Source organism: Tyto alba, unplaced genomic scaffold, assembly GCF_018691265.1.
Source record: "Tyto alba isolate M040663 unplaced genomic scaffold, T.alba_DEE_v4.0 Super-Scaffold_10, whole genome shotgun sequence".
Lineage (NCBI taxonomy): Eukaryota > Metazoa > Chordata > Aves > Strigiformes > Tytonidae > Tyto > Tyto alba.
The window spans coordinates 22,776,600-22,796,560 of record NW_024881262.1 but is presented as its reverse complement, the minus strand read 5'-3'; the positions used below and the strand labels follow the sequence as shown (position 1 = coordinate 22,796,560).

Here is a 19,961-nt window from a genome sequence, read left to right as displayed (position 1 = left end):
GACTCTTCTTCCTTATGAGGGCTGAAAACAAAACAGTTATCTAGTACTCCTTTGAGATCACTAATTCTGACAAACAATTGGACTGCTAAGTGCTGTTTGACCTTACATCAGAGTACTTTTCTCCGTTTTGTTGGTTCATGGTCAAGTGGTGTTAATTAATAGAAAAAAATGTAAGAAAAATAAGGAAAAAAGTGAAATAACAATACCAGTTACAATTAGTTACTGTATGGTAGAGCTTTCTGTGAAAGGTAATGAGTATTATAAGAACAAAGAGCAGCCAAAATGGAAACCTTTTTTTAATTGTTATTATTTAGACAACAGTAGATCAAGTTGCTAATTGCATATTTAAGTGGTCTACTTATCTTCTGGCTTTCTAACTTCTGCTGAAATCAGTGCTGCCTCCTTCACTGGGAATCAGTTTCTGACAGCCTTATGAGAAGGGAATATTGCTTCTGAAATAGAGTGCCACTTCAACTGCACCCATCATATACACTCATTTAAAGACCACCACTGAGCCTAGGAAGCCTGGAAAGAGGGGCGGCCCAGTTCAGAACACCATGTTCAAATAATGTTCACTAGGCTTATATACTTCAGGGGGAGAGAGAGATAGTGTAATGACCAGGAAAAATTTCTTTAGTGAGGAAGGATAATCAACAGTCAACATGTTACTTCATAATCCCATGAATATCATTATAGCAGTTTATACAAATTATTTAACCTCATATATTTACCTACCAAGAATTTGTTATTAGGCAGTTGAAGAAATATCAGTAATAGTTTTATTTAATATCATAGTTAACAGATACCAGTTTTATGTTACTTACGTTTCACTTCAATAGTTTAGTTTTAGTTTCAGTCCATCTCAGTTATTACATATTTAGTTTCTGAAAACTTATGTATCTTTTGATGCTCTGATAATTTCTCTTTTTTTTAGCAACTTTTAAACTGATTTGTTCAGATACAAGCTGTGAAAGTACCCTGAAGTCTTTACAACTAGAATCAGAAACTCACAACTGGTAGAATACTACAAATTGGTCTAAGAAAATACTTACATTGATATGAGCTGCTTGGGGTTTATTCAGTTCAGTTATTATACCATATTGAGATTTTGAAAAAAAATGTTCCCTTTTATTTTAAAACACTGGAAATCCATAACTGTTCTGCAAACCTGTTTTCAATTTTTTTTTCCACTCTAGGTTATAATAAAAAAGAACAAAGTCTATGTGTGTATGTATGCATATGCATATTTATATACATTATACATTCATATAGATATGTACAACTAAAAGCTAGAAGGTATGGAACCATTGAATTGCTTTTAACACATCCTTATCCACCCACTCATCTGTCAACCTTACAGTAATGTATAAGTCTTTAGGTACAGAACAGAGTAGTCTAGTCTTTTCTAAGAGTAAGATAGGAAAAGGATCTATACAGGTGAATAACCAGATAGATTTCAAAATAGAATGGTTTCTGATGGAAAAAGGCCAACAGTAATATCATGCAAGATCTTATCGGGGGACTGCAAAATGAGAACCTAAGAGATGTCTTTGATTATTTCCCCCCCTCCTTTTCCTTTCTTTTTCCACAGTTAATGAATAGAGGCTTGCCATTAGATTTTTTTAATTCCTTTCAGTTTTTGTACTCTAAAGGTTGGTTTGCAGATGACTCAGATGTCATATGTGGTCGAAATAAAGTTGGCTTCATTAAATGATGGAGTAATAGAGTGGATATTGTGATTACAAAAGAGGGCACATAATACTGCAATGAAAGACAATCTACTCTGCCTGGCAGAATGCCAACAGCACAAGGGAGACTAAGAGAATCTATCTGGCAAAGAGGTCAATGCTACAATTAACATCCTCTCTCTAGCATATGGGGCAGGCAGTTTAGACAAAAACAGATAATAAATCTTGGAAAATTCAGTCAGATCTATATACTTAGCTTTTTAAATCTGAGGGTGATATACAAATCAGATTAAAACTAATTCACAGTAATAAAACATTTGCCCCAGTTGCCACGGGGTGACTGCAGTGTCTTTGTTCACCCTCTTCCTTGAGATGAAAGACATTTGTTGTGCCAGTCAACCTCAAAATAAAATACACTACAGAGCTCTGCAAGATTCAGTTTTTTATCTCAGCAAAATCAAAGATCAAAACATGTCTTACCTCTGCAAGTCTGGTACTAAATACAGACTCATCTCTTCTAGGTGCTTGCTCTTCCGTCTACATTTGAGTGTAACATGGAGGGGAAGGGGCTGAGGAGAGAGAAAAAGGATTGCTTTTAGTTGTCATTACAAGGTGAACAGGCATTTCTGATAAAATGCAACAAGGTGTTTCCTATGGGAACATCAGTAGCTATAAAGAAGTATAGTTGGCAAGCATGCTATATAAATGTATTTTCAGGAATTAGTTTTGGACAAATTGGTAGTCTTGGGTTATTTCTCAAGTGAAAAAACTTGTTAAAAAGTGGTACTTCCCTCACCAAATTTTCTGAATGATTTAATGGACACTCACACTACAGTTTGACATGTTAAATAAATATTTAACTACATAATAATTATCAGAACCCGAGGTATTCTAGTAACATATTCTACCTATATTTTCTTAAGAATACCAAACAAATTTTAGGGCTGTTTCCTAAACAGTCTGTCAAAATTTGTTTTTTTAAGTGAAAGTAAATAGCTACATTGTATAAACATGAAGCAGAAGAAAAAACATGGCCTAGACAGTGAGTAAACAGATGAAAATATCAGTTTGGAAGGACTGAGATTAGATATGTATTTATTTGCATATAGTTTTTATTTAATCAATTAGATTTATACTCAATACATTGTACTGAATAGTTTATTTTTAAATACTTGTTTTATAAGGTATACAAAATATAATTTTAAAACAATCAGCATTAAATCTTAAATAAGTGAGATTATAAAGGCAAACAAGTGCCTCCTAATCCTTCACTTCCCGTTCCTGTTTCAAAATATACTGTCATGGAAAATGTCTTCTGCTTTGTTTAGCTTCCTAAATAAGGTGTCAATGTGGTGACATTTGAAGAGAGTTTTAGGGCCACTGTTGTCAGGGTTTCCTATTGTCTGTCTGTAGGTATGTAACTGGTACCTCATTTAGGAGCCTGGACTTGCTCCACTGTCAGTAGAGCCTTGGGAATGAGATTCCCGTGGCTCTTGCCCACCTTAATATATTCCCAAGAGGTTTCTCTTCCTTATATGCACGCAGAGGTAGGGAATACAAGCTGTGTTTCTAGTTTTGTCACCACAAGTCCTATGAGGAAGCAATTATTTGCTTAAGAATTGCATAAGGAGCAGGGAAGCCTCTCTTTTGCTTCCTTCTCTGGTTAATGCTCTTCTGAAGTAAGAGGGGATTAATTTGCATGATGTTCAATCTCCTTTAGTCTAGGACTGATCATACACATTTCTTTATAGCTGCAGAATTACATGGCAATAACATGCACAGATCTGAAGATACACTGCTTTAAGGCCTTTGAAAACTATTTTTAAAAGAAATAAAACACAAATATATAGAAGAATCTTTATTTTTCCAAATTCTCTCCCCATATATGAAGCTAACATAACATCGGCATAACTATTAGAGACATCCAGGTTCCAATACAGAGAGTAGCTATGGAAAAGCTTCCTCACGAAGGAGTACAAATTACTCCGTCCAATAACTACTGTTAACAACTGGAAGAGGGGTGATGCTCTAGTCCCATAAGCATAAAAGCACCAGTTTAGAGCAAACCAATCTGGTTGGGTATTTTTTTCCTTCACTGCGTGCCACCAGCTGTCAGAATTCAGGAACTCACTCAGGGAGACTTTGTGGTCAAATTTGAGCAGGGCTATGCCAGCTGGGGTTCAAACTACAAATTTTTTTGTGGAGGTTAAGTGTGCAACAGTATTCTTATAGAAAAAGCACCAAACTTGTAGATTGTGATGATGCTTTCCAATGTATCACCCATTAATTTAACTGATGGGAAAATATTGATTCCTTCTTTCCCCATATACTGTGTATTTTTCTTCCAGCCAGCCTTAATTACTGCAAACATACTGTATCTATTGCCACTTCAGAGGCAGGGCATATTGATTTTACAGACAGGAAAAAAAAAAAATGTCATGTGAGCGAGCTGCTAAGGGATAAATTTAGAAAGGGAAACCCAAAGAGATTATTTTTCAAAAACCTGCTAGATAATATGAATATTTTAGAGTTTTAGTTAAAGTTTTCTGAGGATGTTGCAGATACTGGGGACATATTTGCAATCTGCACAGCTCCACTTAGTGGTGAAGAATATCTCTGCCACAAGTGCTTTAATCCTTTTCAGTTTCAGCCGTGCTTAGGTTAAGTAAAGCCAACGTGTGGCAAATATCTGTCCTAATGCACAGAGCCTATTACTAAGGTAGAATAAATAATACTACAAGACATAATAATTTATATTACTGGATGAATTTGATTATTCTGTGTTTGCACTTTGCTTTCGTTTATTTTCAATAGCTCTTCCCCAAAGTTAATATGCTAGCAGATTATACTGTAGCACAAAGCCAATTTCAAGTGTATATCCATTGATTGTCACAAAAGCAAATTTTTACTATAAAGCCTGAGTATTTACAGCAAAAATATATTTTTGTTCATTATATTAGAAAACAGAAATGCTCTATGTAATCCAGCTATCCACTGAAGTAAGCTATCCAGTGAATGTTTTTGTTCATTATATTAGAAAACATAAATGCTCTAGGTAATCCAACTATCCCCTGAAGTAAGCACATCCTGAATACTGAATATCTGCATACTGGATTATATACTTGCAGTCTACACTAGGACATTTTTAGCAGTATATATTTTGTTCTTGGTGGTGATGATATATTAAAAAAACAAAAAAAAAACAAAAAAAAAAAAACAACAAAACAAAACAAAACAAAGAAATCATAAGGTGCTTTATAGACAATGAGAAAGAGATAAAAAGTTGACTGTGTAACTTATTTCCCTGTATCACTTAAGACCTGCTTTTGTAGGTAGCTCAGCTACTGAAACTTAAGGCAAAGATTTATTAGAAGAAATCAAAAGAAAGCAGCAGTTATACCAAAAGCAATGGCCTATACCTATATATAAGGGATATTCTTTTATTTTTTTAAACTAACATGCCTTAATTGTAGAAGTCTGTGCATGAGAACTGACAATAAGAAAACAATTAAGATACTAAATGAGTTTCTAAAGTAACAGAAAAAGCTCATTCAACATCTTTAAAGCTCCCATTCATAAGAGACAAGTTACAGAACCTGGAGTGGGACAGGAGAAAGCCTTTTCTATGCTCCCCTTCGGATTGCCGTCATCCAAAACTCATCAATCTTGTGCATAATGACTAGACTGCCTAAAAATGTTAAGAAATTTTATTTTTATTTTGCATATGCAAATATACAGCTGTTTTCTTTTACAAATTGCAAGTATGTGTGTTTTTTAAACTTTAATGTGAAATTCACTGCCAAGTATTTCCAAACTAATATACTTCTCAGGCTTGCCTTCTTACCATGGCACTATTCCTTAGGTTCCTATTAAAGGTGTAATGAAACAGTCTTCCAGAACCTTCAAGTCTCTTGACTTTGAGTTCCCTGTTTGTATGCAATACAATGCTTTCTCTCAGTGCTATAAAAAGATATAAAAATGTATATAATAAAAATATTTTGATATATCAAATTATATTAAAAATTCTATATCAGAATATATTGGAACTATTTCAGTGTCTATTTAGTGTCACCAACAGAAAAGAACAATGCCAAAATTTCTAAATTTTTACAAAGCTCTTTCAGAAAGTATAATTTTGGAGATGGAAAGAAAAACGTGGTATTTTTAAAACTCAAAATAATATCCCTATCGCCATCCAAGTATCATCTGCGTTCTGTACTCTGAACAAGGGTAATGAGTGCCGTGCTTTGAAGCAGATTTACAAAGCATGTGGCTGCTTTCAGAACAGGGCAGAGGGTTTGATCTGGGTGCTGTAACTGAGTGGATAGTGCTAACGCCTTTAAGCATAAGATCAAAGGGAGATTCCCTGCATTTGGTTGTCTTCTTTAGTGAAGTGAGATAAAAATGCAGAGCCTGAGTTGTCTCTGCATGTTGCATGTTTACAAAATTTTCACAATGTTGACCTCCATCTGCTCTGTCGAGACACGCTTGCAAATAAGGAAGCTATTCCATTGTTAAGGTTTTTGTATAAGCACTGTACATATTCTGTACAGGAGCATACAAAGGATTTGAGGTAAATGTTTTGCTTGCTGATGGACTTGCAGGTTTATAAATATAGTAAATGCACATCCAAAGAGAAGTATTACTATTGTGATAATAATTTGACCTCTTAATGAAACTCTTTATTAGTGGAAAGCGTGCCTTCTTCACTTTCTGTAGATGTTGCATTTCTCTAGACATGCACAACCATTGGAGAGAACATTTTTTGCACAGAAACACTGATACAGTAAGCGTGACTAATTTTCTATTATGCTACTTTACAAAAATATGCAATTTATAATCCCAAGTGTACTCCTGACCTCCTTACAAGCAGAGGCAAGCATTAGTATTCTAGCTGCTTGGACACTGTAATCCTTATGTGAGTGCAGTTCTTCCTTCATTAATGATCCCATCTTGCTATAAATGAATATAATAGCTTTCTCCACTGTAGTTTTGATTATGGAGTGGCCTAAATGTTTTACTTATTGAAATACTACCAGACAGCAGAAAATAGATTGAGAGGATGTAGAGTTCAACTGCAGTGAAGAAGGACTGCTACTGTTGTGCTCCATGGTCTTATAAACAGCCACAGTTCTGTAAAGGCCAGTACATCTTGGAGTAACATTCTAGCAGATGCGCATCATTTCAGGCAGGATGATTTATATTCTGTGAAGTTAGGTTGAACAAACAGAAGTGCACATGCTTTTTTCAATTTAAGTCACCTCTGTTGGTAAGAGCTTAATTGTAGAAGAGAATTAATTCATTCAATGTTAATGTTAAATGGAAATCAGACTTTTTCCATAAAAAGGAAAAGAGAGGAGTAGATTTTAACACCTTTGTGATTTCTGTGTATATCCTTTATTCACTTTCAAAAAGCTAAGCTCTGTGTTTGCGGATTTAAAACACCTCTAGTCTGTGACAGAAATGAAAGTATTGGTCGCATTGGCCTCACCAGCCCAGCTCTTTGCAATGACTACTACACTTCTCTTAATAAACCGCCGTATTTTCAAGTTTTTAGCACATAACTCACTGTCAGTAGTGAGTCTCTTCTTCATCTCAAATTCAGAGTGTCCCTCTGAGGAGATGCACTAGCCCCTTTAGCATTGCCTGTTGCATATGACCTTTGGGCATGAACACCACCACAACTTAGCCAACATTCTGACCTAGTTTAGGATTTTTTTTTTTTTTTTAAGAAGATGCTAGATTATTTCCTCTCATGTGCAACTGTTTAAATTTGAATCAGTTAATAAGATTGGAATTAAGCCTAATTTGCATGAGAGTTAGTGAAAGAATATGACCCAGACAGCTGACCAGTTTGTTAGCAACATACTGTAACAAAAGCAAAACAGGAAGTGGGGGAAAGCATCAGAATAAAAACAAAAAATCTCCAATGGTACTAAATTGTTTTGATATCAATTAATTTTTAAGGTGCTATAATAGATGAAATGCTGTAGGTAAAAAGATAAAATGCTAAAACTTGTATCAAGGAGAAAGAGTAATAGAGATACTGGGGAAAAAAATATGTGAGACACAAATGGGAGGGCTGTGTATCAAAGGTATGCAAGAATGAGAGAGTTACCTAGAGGATAAATTCTTCTATTGCTGCTTGCAAAAACTTGACATGAAAAATTCTTTGAGAAAATAAAACTTAGCTTAATTCAAAGTATTTACCACTCTGCTGATACTAGCCAAATCACAATGAAAGAAAAGATGGAAAAGAGCACTGCAGTTAGGTTGAAAGCATTTTAGCTTTTCAAATGGTTTCAAATGAAATGAATTTGTACCTTCACCTTGTTGTTTGGTTTTGGGGTTCTTTCTCTTTTTTGTCTGAAGTATGTTTACAGTTGAAGTATTGTGACTGATGAAAGCCAATAATTCGGGATTTTTTTTTTTTCCACAGAGAATTTAGGATTTGAAGTGGTTTATTTCTAAACAGGAATTTGAAATATCTGTTTTGTAAAGCAGTTCTATTCTTATTTTTGTGAGCCTCCCAGTTCACATTAGTAGTCAGCAATTAACAGAAGTATTGTGAAGCTGGCACTGGGTAAGCAAGAGTGGAATAAAAGAAGTGACAATGTCCGTGGGGTAGGTCATATCAAGTTTTCAAGAAAAAAAAAAAATCTTCAAGGATCGAGGCACAACCTTCCTGGGCAGCCTGCTCTACTGGTTGACTGTCCGTATGATGAAATGAAGACTGGCTTTATATCCAGTCTGAACTCGTCTTGTTTCAATTTATAACCATAGTCTCTTTGTCACAGCATGCACCACTTCTTTTAAAAGCCTGTCTCTGCCTTCCCAGTAACTCCTCCCTCGGCACTGGAAGGCTGCTGTTACCATCCCACTAATGCTGCCCCACTCCAGCCTAAACAAGCCCAGTTCCCTCAGCCTCTCCTCACATGGCAAGAGCTGGCCATTTTGTTGGCCCTCCGCCGAGTTCGCTCCAGTTTATCAAAGTATTTCTTGTATTCAGGGGTCCAAAACCAGGCACAGTATTGTAGACATGGCTTAATGAATGCTGAGTAAGGGGGGAAGGGATGTTGAGTGGTTCAGAGCACGTTAAGACACTACAAAAGGCATCAAGAAGTGAATAGAGCGGCATGCTCTGTTTTTTAGAACTGGATTAAGATGGTTTCTTCAAACCTGTAGAAAATAACTGTTCCAACCACTTAGGCAAAAAAGAGTTTGTGTCTCTTAGCTGCACTAAGGAGTGCTATTTGTAGTAAGTAGAGAGCTTTCCTTGCCTTCCTTTTCATCTTAATTCCTACTGCTTTTTTTGTGGATGTTTCAGTGTATTCTGAGCACATTTCCTCAGCAAAGTCACACAAACCAGAAAGATGGAAGTACTACATGCTTCCTCGGCTCTAAAGGGGTAGACTCAAAGAACGCACAGAGTAGCGCTGCCAGGCTGTGCAGAGCTGTTTGCTGGTCAAGCTCAGTGGTCTGCTGAGCATTACCTACAGGGCTTTCAGGAGGCTAGTCAGAGGGTTGTGAATATGCATGGCTCTTCAGCATTGAAGTGAGGCACTGGGATGCTTCTCAAAGTGCAAGTTCTCTGTGTGTATCCAGACAAACAGGTGAATGATCCATTTTGCATGAGTTTGCCCCAGCTGACCTAAACAAGGCTAAAAAAGCTATAAGCTGTAAAGTGCATGTTCTCATGTGTGTGTGCTGAGCCCTTACGTACAAAGCTGTAGAGACATTTTGCAGACCAACAAAGTCTGTTTCTAAGCACCATGTGTTTCTCAGACCAGAGTGCTTTGGTTTTAGTCCGTTCCTAGGCGTTTCAATATAAACCAGAAAAATCTGACATTCTTCATCAGAAGATGCCAAGAGCTTAAATGCCTCGGGAAACTTTCTTCATAAGAGTCCGTTTTCATCTATTTCATAAAAGCATATTCCAGTGCAGTGGCTTGTAATCGGCACTAAGACTTCATGTGTTGAAATTTAAGGAGAAGCATTCAAGTGATGGTTTCAGGACTTCACCAAACTGTCTACACTTGCACTATCTTGTATTCCAGAATGTACCAGAAAAAATAAAGGTTAGTAAGTGCTTTTTCTAGTGTGGACATCTGCATTTTTCTTGGAACCACTGGAACCCAGTTGCTAGAATCTTGAATTGTGGAATTTATGTAATCTTGTCTTTCCAGAAAGCATTTTCTTTGGAAAATGTAACTGCCCTATTGGTCAGTCAGTAGAATAATCAGACTAGCTACCTACACGTTATCATGCTCTTTGTGCATATGACAACTCAAAATGTTTTGGTTTGCTATATTAAAATGCTCTTGCTTTGGTTAAATATGAGGAGGATTGCTCACTCATTTAATAGCACTTAGGACATCCCAAGTGATGCAGTTTAAGGTTGCAAAACAGAAATACTGTGGACCAATTCTCTGAAAAGTGTCAAGTATTAACACTTGTAGTTTTTGTCACGTAAGGTCTCTCACATTCAGGCACATCATTCATATTTTTTTACATAAAATGTCTGACACATGCGGCTGTGATGCATCACATTCTAATGATCAGGTCAGGAAACCTGGCAAGCTGTTTTTCCTTGAATGGGAGGACTGCATAATACTATTTGTGATTGCTGTTTGTTCAATATAGTTTTCAGTCTTCCAATTTATTTACTTTCAATTTTGGTTTCAGTTCATTTAACCTTCAGAAAACATTTCTGTTGTCTTCTGCTTACAAAAGGAAGGCTCTAGCAGCCCCTTGCTGCATTTATCTCTTGCTGTGGAGCTATGATGTCTGCTGTAATAAATGTATCCATTTGAAATAGAAGTGATTAAGCTTTTGTTGAAATGTCTTCTGCAACAAAACATTAGCTTTTGCTTTCAAAGGGCAGATATCGCAGCAGATAGCACTTAACCTGGCGAAGGACAAAGTGTTATGTTTAAACATCACTTTTCTGCTTGTCTCTATGAAGCAGCAAGGATATCTGCATTCAAGCACTTCTATTTCTTAATACATCACAAGTGTCTCCACAGAATTGAAAGTAGCATGATTGTAACTATTGCTTTGTTTTTAAAAACAGCACACCAATCCTACCATTTTGCTGTGATTTATTCCTTTGAACTTTTAAATCTGAAAGATACAACAAAGGAAACAAGAATTGGGCAGGCACTGGTATTTACACAGTAGACTTCTGTCTTCAAAGTCAACGATTCATCTCGCTGTACGTTTCTGAACTAAAACAGAATTTGACCATCTTGCAGTAATCCCTGGTTGTCCAGCTCAGAAATTCCCATGAGATTTGACACTAATATTGCCATCTTGGAAGTATGTTATAATTGTGGCTGTTGCTTTTCAAAGCTGATGTATATCAGTGAAACCCTATAGATACTCATTTTGCTGTCTGGGAAAAAACTCAAGGCCAAAAGATGAAGCATGGGGAAGAGTTTGAGTTTCCTGCCCAAATCAGGTAGACACATAGAACATAGACTACTTGTCCATCTGTGTGTATACAGAGCACAACAGAGGAGGTCCTTCTAGCACTGTAGAGGTCCTGATGCATTGCACAGGACTTTCTAAGTACTAATGTAATAAGTTAATAATGGCAATTGAATCAAATCATTGATAACTCATGAATCTAATGACTAAGTGCTATATATTTTCTTAATTTTAAGGTAGTAGGGATCCCCCAGTAACTGTGCTGATATGTCCCAAGTATGCATCTCTTACATAGTTTTGTATTCTCAAAAGCCAATATAAACATTAAGAAACTAATATTATGTATTAACAAATGTGAAAATACCAAATTGTCTTCTATTTTATCCATGTCTTGTTTTTGAAGAGTGTGTTTTGAGATGCCTCTATTTATCAAATGTATTCTGCAAGTATACCATGAGTATTTATCAACGTTGTTTTAACTTCCATTTTTTTCTCTGAGTGGAATGTGGAAACAATATAATTTAAAAAACATATATGCTATAAAAATGAATCACCTGACAATAACTGTTAATAAATACCTTTTTCTTGCATTCTGTCTTTCAGATTTGTGATAAAGAATGGCATTACTATGTTGTCAATGTTGAGTTTCCTGTTGTTACGTTGTACATGGATGGAACAACATACGAACCTTACCTTGTGACCAATGACTGGCCTATCCACCCTTCACACATAGCCATGCAGCTGACTGTTGGTGCTTGTTGGCAAGGTAATATGACAGCAAATACTACACAGTAGAATTATTAATTCAGATCAAAACCAATCTTATTTGTCTCGCTGATTGCATAGCAAATAAATTACTAAAAGGTTGATGGTATAAAATCAGAAGTAAATCCAGAGTTAATAATGAATCAAGTCCAAGGATAAAATGAATGGGACCTTAACAGGCTTTGCATGTCCACCATCTAAAGAAGTGTTGAATACAGTTTGTGTATTCAGTGTGAAAGATTATTTTCTTTATCTATTGTCTTTACTTCTTCTAATTATTTTCCTTGTTCTCCAGCTTTAAGCAAACTATCTAAATATTACTTTAAAGAGCTCCAGCTATCTCCTTTCAGTCTGCCTCAAATTTCTTTCACAATTCATGATCTAATACTGCACTCTTCACATTGGATGTATATCACCAGTAATGCCACCAATTTAATCAATTCACCCAGTTAGAGACCAGATGTAAAAGTGAGAGTAAAATAAAACTAAAAGTCACAACCCCAGAACCATTCTGGTATATGCTTTTGCTTAAATACTAGCTTTTCCTTTTTACTACCCTTTATAATCATGTTCTTCTCATTCTTTTTTCTGGTCCTTATATCACTGTTTCTTTCTCTGTTCTCTGCTTCACTGTTGAAGCAGTCCTCTTTTTCTGCTCATCTGCTCTTGTAAAGTTGTCTCCGTTACCCTTCAGTGTTGATTTTCTATTTATGCACTGTGTCTTGCTTTCACTTAAGACAAAGTATGAAGTGAAGCAAACTGTATAATTAGGAAGAAATACTTTTACGCAGATTGTGCTTCTTCCCCACTCTTTAACATTGGCTCACTTTCTCCATTACTACCTTGTTTGCCAGATTGATCTCTGCTCATTTACAATATGTTATCTGCAAAATTTGGACATCGTATGCATGTCAGAGCTGTTCAGTATAAATAGTCTTAGAAGCAAATCCAGCTTGTAGATTATGAACACCTTAGGTAAAGATCCAGTCTTTACTTTAATGACAGCATGCAGAATAAAGCCAAACTAATCCTAAAAACAAGATTTGATAAGTTTTGAATATTGATCTGTGGAGATAGGTATTATTATATCTAGCTAATCAGCATGACACTAATCCCATACATTTCTAAAAGCATAAACTGATTCTTGTCTAACTGGTATTTGCATGTGTAGGCTTCCATCTCTATAGGATGATCTTTAGCTGTATTGGAATTTTCCATTGATGTTAAATACATAACAGAATAAATTTCAATTTATTCTAAGGTGTTAATATTCTCAGGGAGCATTCCTTCTTTTTCAGATAAAAATACAGAATCATAGAATTATGGAATGGTTTGGGTTGGAAGGAACCTTAAATATCATCCAGTCCCAACCCCCCTGCCCCGGGCAGGGCCCCCTTCCCCCAGCCCAGGGTGCTCCCAGCCCCGTCCAACCTGGCCTTGAACCCTTCCAGGGAGGGGGCAGCCACAGCTGCTCTGGGCACCCTGGGCCAGCGCCTCACCACCCGCACAGGGAAGGATTTCTTCCTTACATCTAATCTGAATCTATTCTCTCTCAGTTTAAAGCTGTTACCTTCTGAAAAATCAGCATTTCTCAGTAGCTCTGGTAAAGAAATATTATTTTAATTCCTTACTTAATGTTATTTTTCTAAGCTTTTCTGCATAGATCTACATAAATATTTTTGTGATTATTTGTATTACCTCTGCCCTGTAACTTCTTTCATTCTCTAAGAGCAAATTTTAGTTTGTTTGTTTTCTAAATGTCTCAGTATTGGTGGGAATGCACCCCCCTCACCCATCACCTGAAACTCATGCTAGTCATCATGCAGGTGCCAAGTTTTGAGAACTGTGGAGTAGTAACTTCATCGGTGGAGTATGCACTGCATAAGCAAAAGCTCTGCCAGTTTTGCCACAGTGCTGCCTCTGTGGTTTCATCTGCCTCCAAGGCAGCTGAATACAATAAGAGTAATCTTGTTTCCTTTGCATCTTTGTCTCTTTATCTTAAATTGTTAAGAGAAAGAATTAAGGTAAAACTTCTCATATAGGTTCACAATAAATTTAGACCACATAGTATATTTAGTATTTAAGCTGTTAAACAAATAGAAAGTTGCAATTGTTTTGAGACATTTTTGGCTTTGCCTTGAATAATTTGATGGCTTAGTGAATAACCATTCAGGATAAGATTCTTCTTCCTTTTTGGTGCAGCACCTGATTTAAACTAGTGAAATTTTACTATTACTGCTGCCAATATTTACTGCAAGATTATGTTATTGCTATTTTCATAGTGTGAGAATTGGAACTTCTCAAAAGTAAAAAACAAATTTTCCTTCTCATGAAAATATCAAGATTTAGCTAAGTTGGTGTACTAAAGATTGTGATAAATAATTATGTGTCAGGCAAAAAGGTGAACTTTTAATACTTAACGAAACAAAATTTCAAGATACTGCTTTTGGCAAAGCTTATATTTTGATAAGTTTGTTTTGATCACCTCAAACTATTTTAAATGAACAGTATGGAAAGTCACTGTTAATAAGATTCAGCACTCTTGATTTCAGTCTGTTGAATTGTAATTATTCAACATATAAAGCCAATCTATTCCATTCAAAATGCTGAGTTTCAAAATCCATGTATTTCAAGGAAAAGCAGATCTATCAAACAAATAATCTGACTATAAATAGTTTTAGTGAAACTGCTAACTGGGTCTACATGGGATAATAAATTTTGGCCAGTAAGAATAGTCTAAAATTTACATTTTCAAAGCATTAGAAAGCTGCTTTACAACCATCTATGATTTATTTCAGTAAAACTCTGCAGTGATTTTGGTGTCATAAGCCATTCAGGGGAGTCTTTGTTTAGAGGATATGAGGTGTTTCTAGCTCTTGTTTGCTCAGACTATTTCATTCTCTTTTCATCAAAGCACTGGCAGAATAGGAGCACAATCTCTAACCTCTTCCTTCAGAAAGGACAAGATTTTTTTTTTTTCTCTTTTAAACCATTTTATAGTTCTGAGTCCACAGTATCCATTTATCAAAGTCAAATTATTTGAAAAACAATCTCAACTCAGACAACTAAACCAGAAGAAATAACATTCCTTTTTCTTACCACACCAATTCTGATTTGCTCATAGCAAAAATTAAGTCGTTATGACTGTGAAGCACCTTAAGAACTGGTGGGGAGCAGGCAGAGTGTATTTAGAGGGCAAAGCAAAAAATAAAGAACAAAAGGAATTGTAATTTACTTTGTTAGCGCTAATAGGAAAATCTGTTACTGCTATGAGGATTTACTCTTTCATATATGACAATTTTCAGTTCAGGTCTGAAAACTGGGAATTGTTCTGCTGTTTCTCTAGGAATCTGAGAATCCTCCGGGTTATGAGACAAGTGACTCTTTCAGCCCTGGTCTTTCCATCACTTACACTAGTATTTGTCCTGAGGTTAGGTAGCAAGTATCATGCTTGCACCTCCTTCTTGTCTTTCTCAGAGTTATGTCATGCAGGAGTCTCAGGCACAGCAAGAGAATTCGTTTCTTTGAGATTAATATTTCCTATTATTAATATTTCAATTGCAGAGTAACTCTTTTCTGACTTTTATAGCCTTGTTTATAGCATCCATTATGAAAAGTTAGGTTAGTTTTTATTCCTACCTTCAGCTGTTCAAGTGAAATATAAGAGCAGTTTAGGTTCAGTGCTGTTCTCCTGAATCTAACATGAAAACAAACCAAATGTGCAATCTCTCAGGTTTACATGATAAATGTAAACTTTAGCCTATGATGTGCTTGCTGTCCCATTTCCATCAAACCATTTGCCTTTTTTTTTTTTTTTTTTTAACATCAGCATTCCAGCTGTAATGGGCAGATCTCTCCTGCATCTTTACCCTTGCCTTGACAGTGTAAAAAGCATGTCTGATTTGTTTGTTCCTGATTTTATGCAATATTTCTTAAAATAATGTGAGTTGAGTGCTATGACTCTCCTAGAAGGAGAAAAAAATAGCATTTTACTGCAGTCCTGTCTAGGGGGCAAGAGGATATTGGAGGCAGAAGTTAAGGTCTGAGTGTGAGGATGGCAGTCTGGAGACAAATATAAAGTGAATATGGCTGAAAGAGCAGAGCATGAGGCTTTAAAAGTGGTGGAAGAGAACCTTCCTGAGGTCTGTCGGGCACTGGATAAAATTTACTGCAACCCAGGAACCTAAAACTAAGCTGGGGGCGGGGTGTGAGGTGTGGGGTGTGTGCCTTATTTGACTGTGGGAGTTAAAGCATTATCTTTAGGCTAAAGTGTTTGTGTTGGTTCAGTTACACATGACCCAAATGCAGTGGCAGCTGGAGACAGAAACTTCTTAACCTGCTGCAGCCTATCTCCAGCACTGTCAGTCCCCATGCATGGCAAATCCCAATTTACCTCTTTGCTGTGATTTCAGTGACACTAGGCCTGGAAAAGGCTGGTACTGACTACAAAGCTAAGCAAACTGGACTCTTAGTGAACTAACAAGGGTGGAAATGGAGTTTGGAGTGCTAATAAAACTGTTCCTGAATTACCCTGGTAAATTTTGACAGCTTTCCCTGCAGATACTTAGGGTTACGGATATAACTTAATTTTAACTTCTTCAAAAGGCCTTTTTTGTTCACATCAGCAGTCTCACAAATGATTGTCAAGAGTGTGATTTTGATGGAGGTGGGGTTATTTAGGTCCAAAGTGCTGTTCTGTTTCTAATGATGAAAGAAATTTTGAGGCAAAATTACTCTTTCTCAGGTATATCTAAAGGGCAAAATTGACGAGCTTGTATGTGTACTTCCCAGAACAAAAGAGACACCAAAGAGAACATGTGGGAAGTCTGACCCTGTCACTGTCTCTCAAGGCTCAACTTCAGTTCTCATTTCTACTCTCTTCTATATCAATAAAAATAATCTAGCTTTGCCCTTCCAGCTAAAGATTCTCGAGAGCTTTCTAAACAATAAAGAGGCAACACAGTTCTGCAGCAAGGAAGTAGAATTACTCTCACTCTATGAGAATTCAGTGCATTATCAGGAGGGTAGCTGATTTTTCCTCAGGTCACTTAAAAAAATCTGCATCACAGCAAGAATAGAATCAGAGTTCCTGATCAACCACACAATTGTTATTCTCTCTTGTAGCTTTTGCAATCCTGTTTCATTCTCCTAAGCAATACAAACAAATTAAGGTTAGCTTACCCTGGAGCTGCACTTTCTGGGAGCTTACCCTAGTAAGTTCTCCTCTGAGTTCATTATTTTTAATTCAGTTTATCTGAGGATATGGCAAATGGACCCTTTTACAGTCTGAGAAATTTCTTCCATTAAACCAAGGTTTATAGGTTCCCACTCTGATCCCTTTATTGCTAAATATTCTGTGGCAAAGGCAGCCAGAAGAAGGGAACAAGTTACATGATTTAGTAGTGTAATCATCTTTTGTACCACAGGCCGCAAACACACTTTCTCCAGGTTTCTCTGAAAAGACAGGGTCTTGAGTTCATACTCCTTCCCTCTCAAAATGGCTTGTTTCTTTATATATCTTTCCTAAAGTCCTGCCAGGAAAGTAGTGACACAAGATAATGACTTGTCACAAGGTTATGTTGTAGCTTACCATGACTGTAGGTCATTATTTCTAATAAGGCCACCCATTCTAGAGTGCTGGAGCTTCACGGTGTAGTTATGCTGGCCACATTGCACAGGGGAACACCTTTAGGAGAAGCCTGTCAACAGGCAAGCTTTGTTATCATGAATACAGCAGAAGACTATTGTAGTTCCTGTTTTCTAAGTAATTTCTGTTTTCTATTCTTATTTTCTCTTGTATTCTCCTGTAATTTTACTCCTTCCTTAACCTAGGCTGGAGATCAATTTTTTTATAGAGTCCTTCTATGGAATAACCTTATTAACATTATATGTCAGTAAAGTTGCAGTCAGAGAACTTACTATTCAAGGCAATAAGAATAGTAAGAGTTAAAAGGTGGAGGGGGATCAGATCACTGAGAGACAAATACACCATGGGCAGTGTAGCAGCAGCAGCAGCAGCCTGTATCACTCACCCTTGGACTTCCCCCAGAAATAAAGATATTCAGCAAATGAAGATTACCCCCTACTGTTCCTTCTAAACACCAGTGGATCCTGCCTTGGGGGCTGGCATAGCTGGAACCAACCCGAGGCCTCAGTGGAGTGATGCAAGCAAACAGATTAATGTACCACCTAGGTAGATTTCAACACAGTGTGATGCTATGTATCTGTATACTGATGCTTCTGTTAGTACGGCAGTGTTCTCTCTCTACTGCCCTTCTCATCAAACCAATACAGAGCAGAATTCAATGCACTTCACAGATCTTTGCTGAAATTTTAGCTGTAGCAGAACTACAAACATATGTGGAAGGTTAGTTTAGGGAGGTGTTTTCTTGGAGAGCTGAATTTGCGTTCAGATCTGTCACTAATTCACAGCATAGATATATGTTCCTTATTTAGTTGAATTTCTACACTGGGAACTATGCACCAGCTCAAGAATGTTATTTGGAGAATAGGAATATAGTTTTTTGGGCAAGATTAATATCACTTGGACTGTGATCTACTCTAAAATATATAAGTTTGTAACATATTTCCATGATTGTCATGATTTCCCACAGTTCCTCTAGAAATAACAAAAATGTATTAGTTTAATTGTGAGAGATTAGGGGGTGTTTTTTCTTAAGAAAAATTATCTATAATAGCATAAGTTATACTGTGCTTTTAAACAAATGATCTATTGCAGAGAGATGGATCAGTGTATGTATGCTTAAGAGTAGGTAGCCTTTAGTGTTCTCTGTGCTTCTCTTATTTCAGATAATGTTTTAAAGCCTAAAGCTGTCTGTGTGACTATGTCAGGTTATGATATCTACCAAAAGCAGGGGTAGACTTAAGTAGTGCCATGTTTGATAAGTAATTTTCAGAGTAATTTTTGTCTGAATGATATAAAATAACACTAAAACTTTTTTTGTGCTGAGAAGCTCTGGGAGTATAAAACTCGAGTCACTAATTGGGACTTCTCCTGAAATCTATGTTAGGTTTCATCCTGTTTAACAGCCAATCTATTTGTCAGGGAATTAAACCCAGATCCTTAAACTGCTGTAATAAAAAGATGGGATAAATTTTAGGGCTTGGACCTGAGCTCTTCCTAGCTACAATGTCTTGCAGCTGCTTCCAGATTCAGACCCTGGATAATCGATCATTCCTTAATTGTCTGGTTTAATATAACCAGAGTCTATAATGTCTTAAGAGAATTGCATCTCAGTTGGAAATACTCTTTATTCATCATTTCCAGTGAAAACCTCATTGTGCTTAGACTGCCCTGATAATTACTTGCTCATTATTAGGGTAGGGCAAAAGGCCTAAAAGAAGATCTGTGAGCTCAATACAGTCGCTTTTTTGACAAAAAGACATGATTATTCTTTGGAGATTGGTAAGTGAATGCATCTCTGAAGTCAGATACATCTCCGAAGTCAAAACAATACAATTGCAATATTCAATGGTAATCAAATTCTGTCACACTTTATAGCAACCCAATAGGAAATTAAAAAGAAAAAACAAAACAGAACAAGTGGTGTCATGGAAACTGGCTCTGCTTCATTAATGCATGCACCTTAACCCCCTGAAGTCTAAATCCTGAGAAACTTCGGTTTCCCCTGGACTCTCCAGTGTTATATCTAACAGAACCCTCTCATGGCTGGAATCAGAAGGTGTTTGCTAGATGACAGTCCTTAACCCCCATAAACTGGTATTAATCTCAGAGATTCTAGCTGTTTGCAAGGTGACGTATATGCTAGAAGCATTTGTTTTCCTCCCTGTGTATAAGGGAGTCATCCTGACTGATCTGCTCATGAGTAGGACAGGCATCTGTAACATCTTCATCTAAAATTAAGTGGGTTAATTCTACATTTGATCTGTTGTGTTTGATATTTCAGGCACCAACTGTAACTGTGCTTGTGACTATTTAGGGATAAGGCAAACACAGGGGATTGTGAAGTGGAGCTTGATCACTCCCCACTGAGGGCTGCTCTGTGGGTGCAGTATACCTGCCTTTTCTGTTGTGTGCATCCTCCTCCGACCTGTGCT

At 36.7% G+C, this 19,961-nt stretch overlaps 1 protein-coding gene across 1 annotated transcript in view; it reads left to right on the top strand.

Annotated features, from left to right (window-relative positions):
- The window catches only part of CLSTN2 (calsyntenin 2), a 396,925-nt gene that overhangs the window by 347,305 nt on the left and 29,659 nt on the right, over nucleotides 1–19,961 (top strand). Inside the window, exon 9 of the mRNA XM_042796569.1 lies at nucleotides 11,721–11,883. Within this exon, the coding sequence (XP_042652503.1) occupies nucleotides 11,721–11,883 (163 nt within the window). The remainder of the gene's footprint in view (nucleotides 1–11,720; nucleotides 11,884–19,961) is intronic.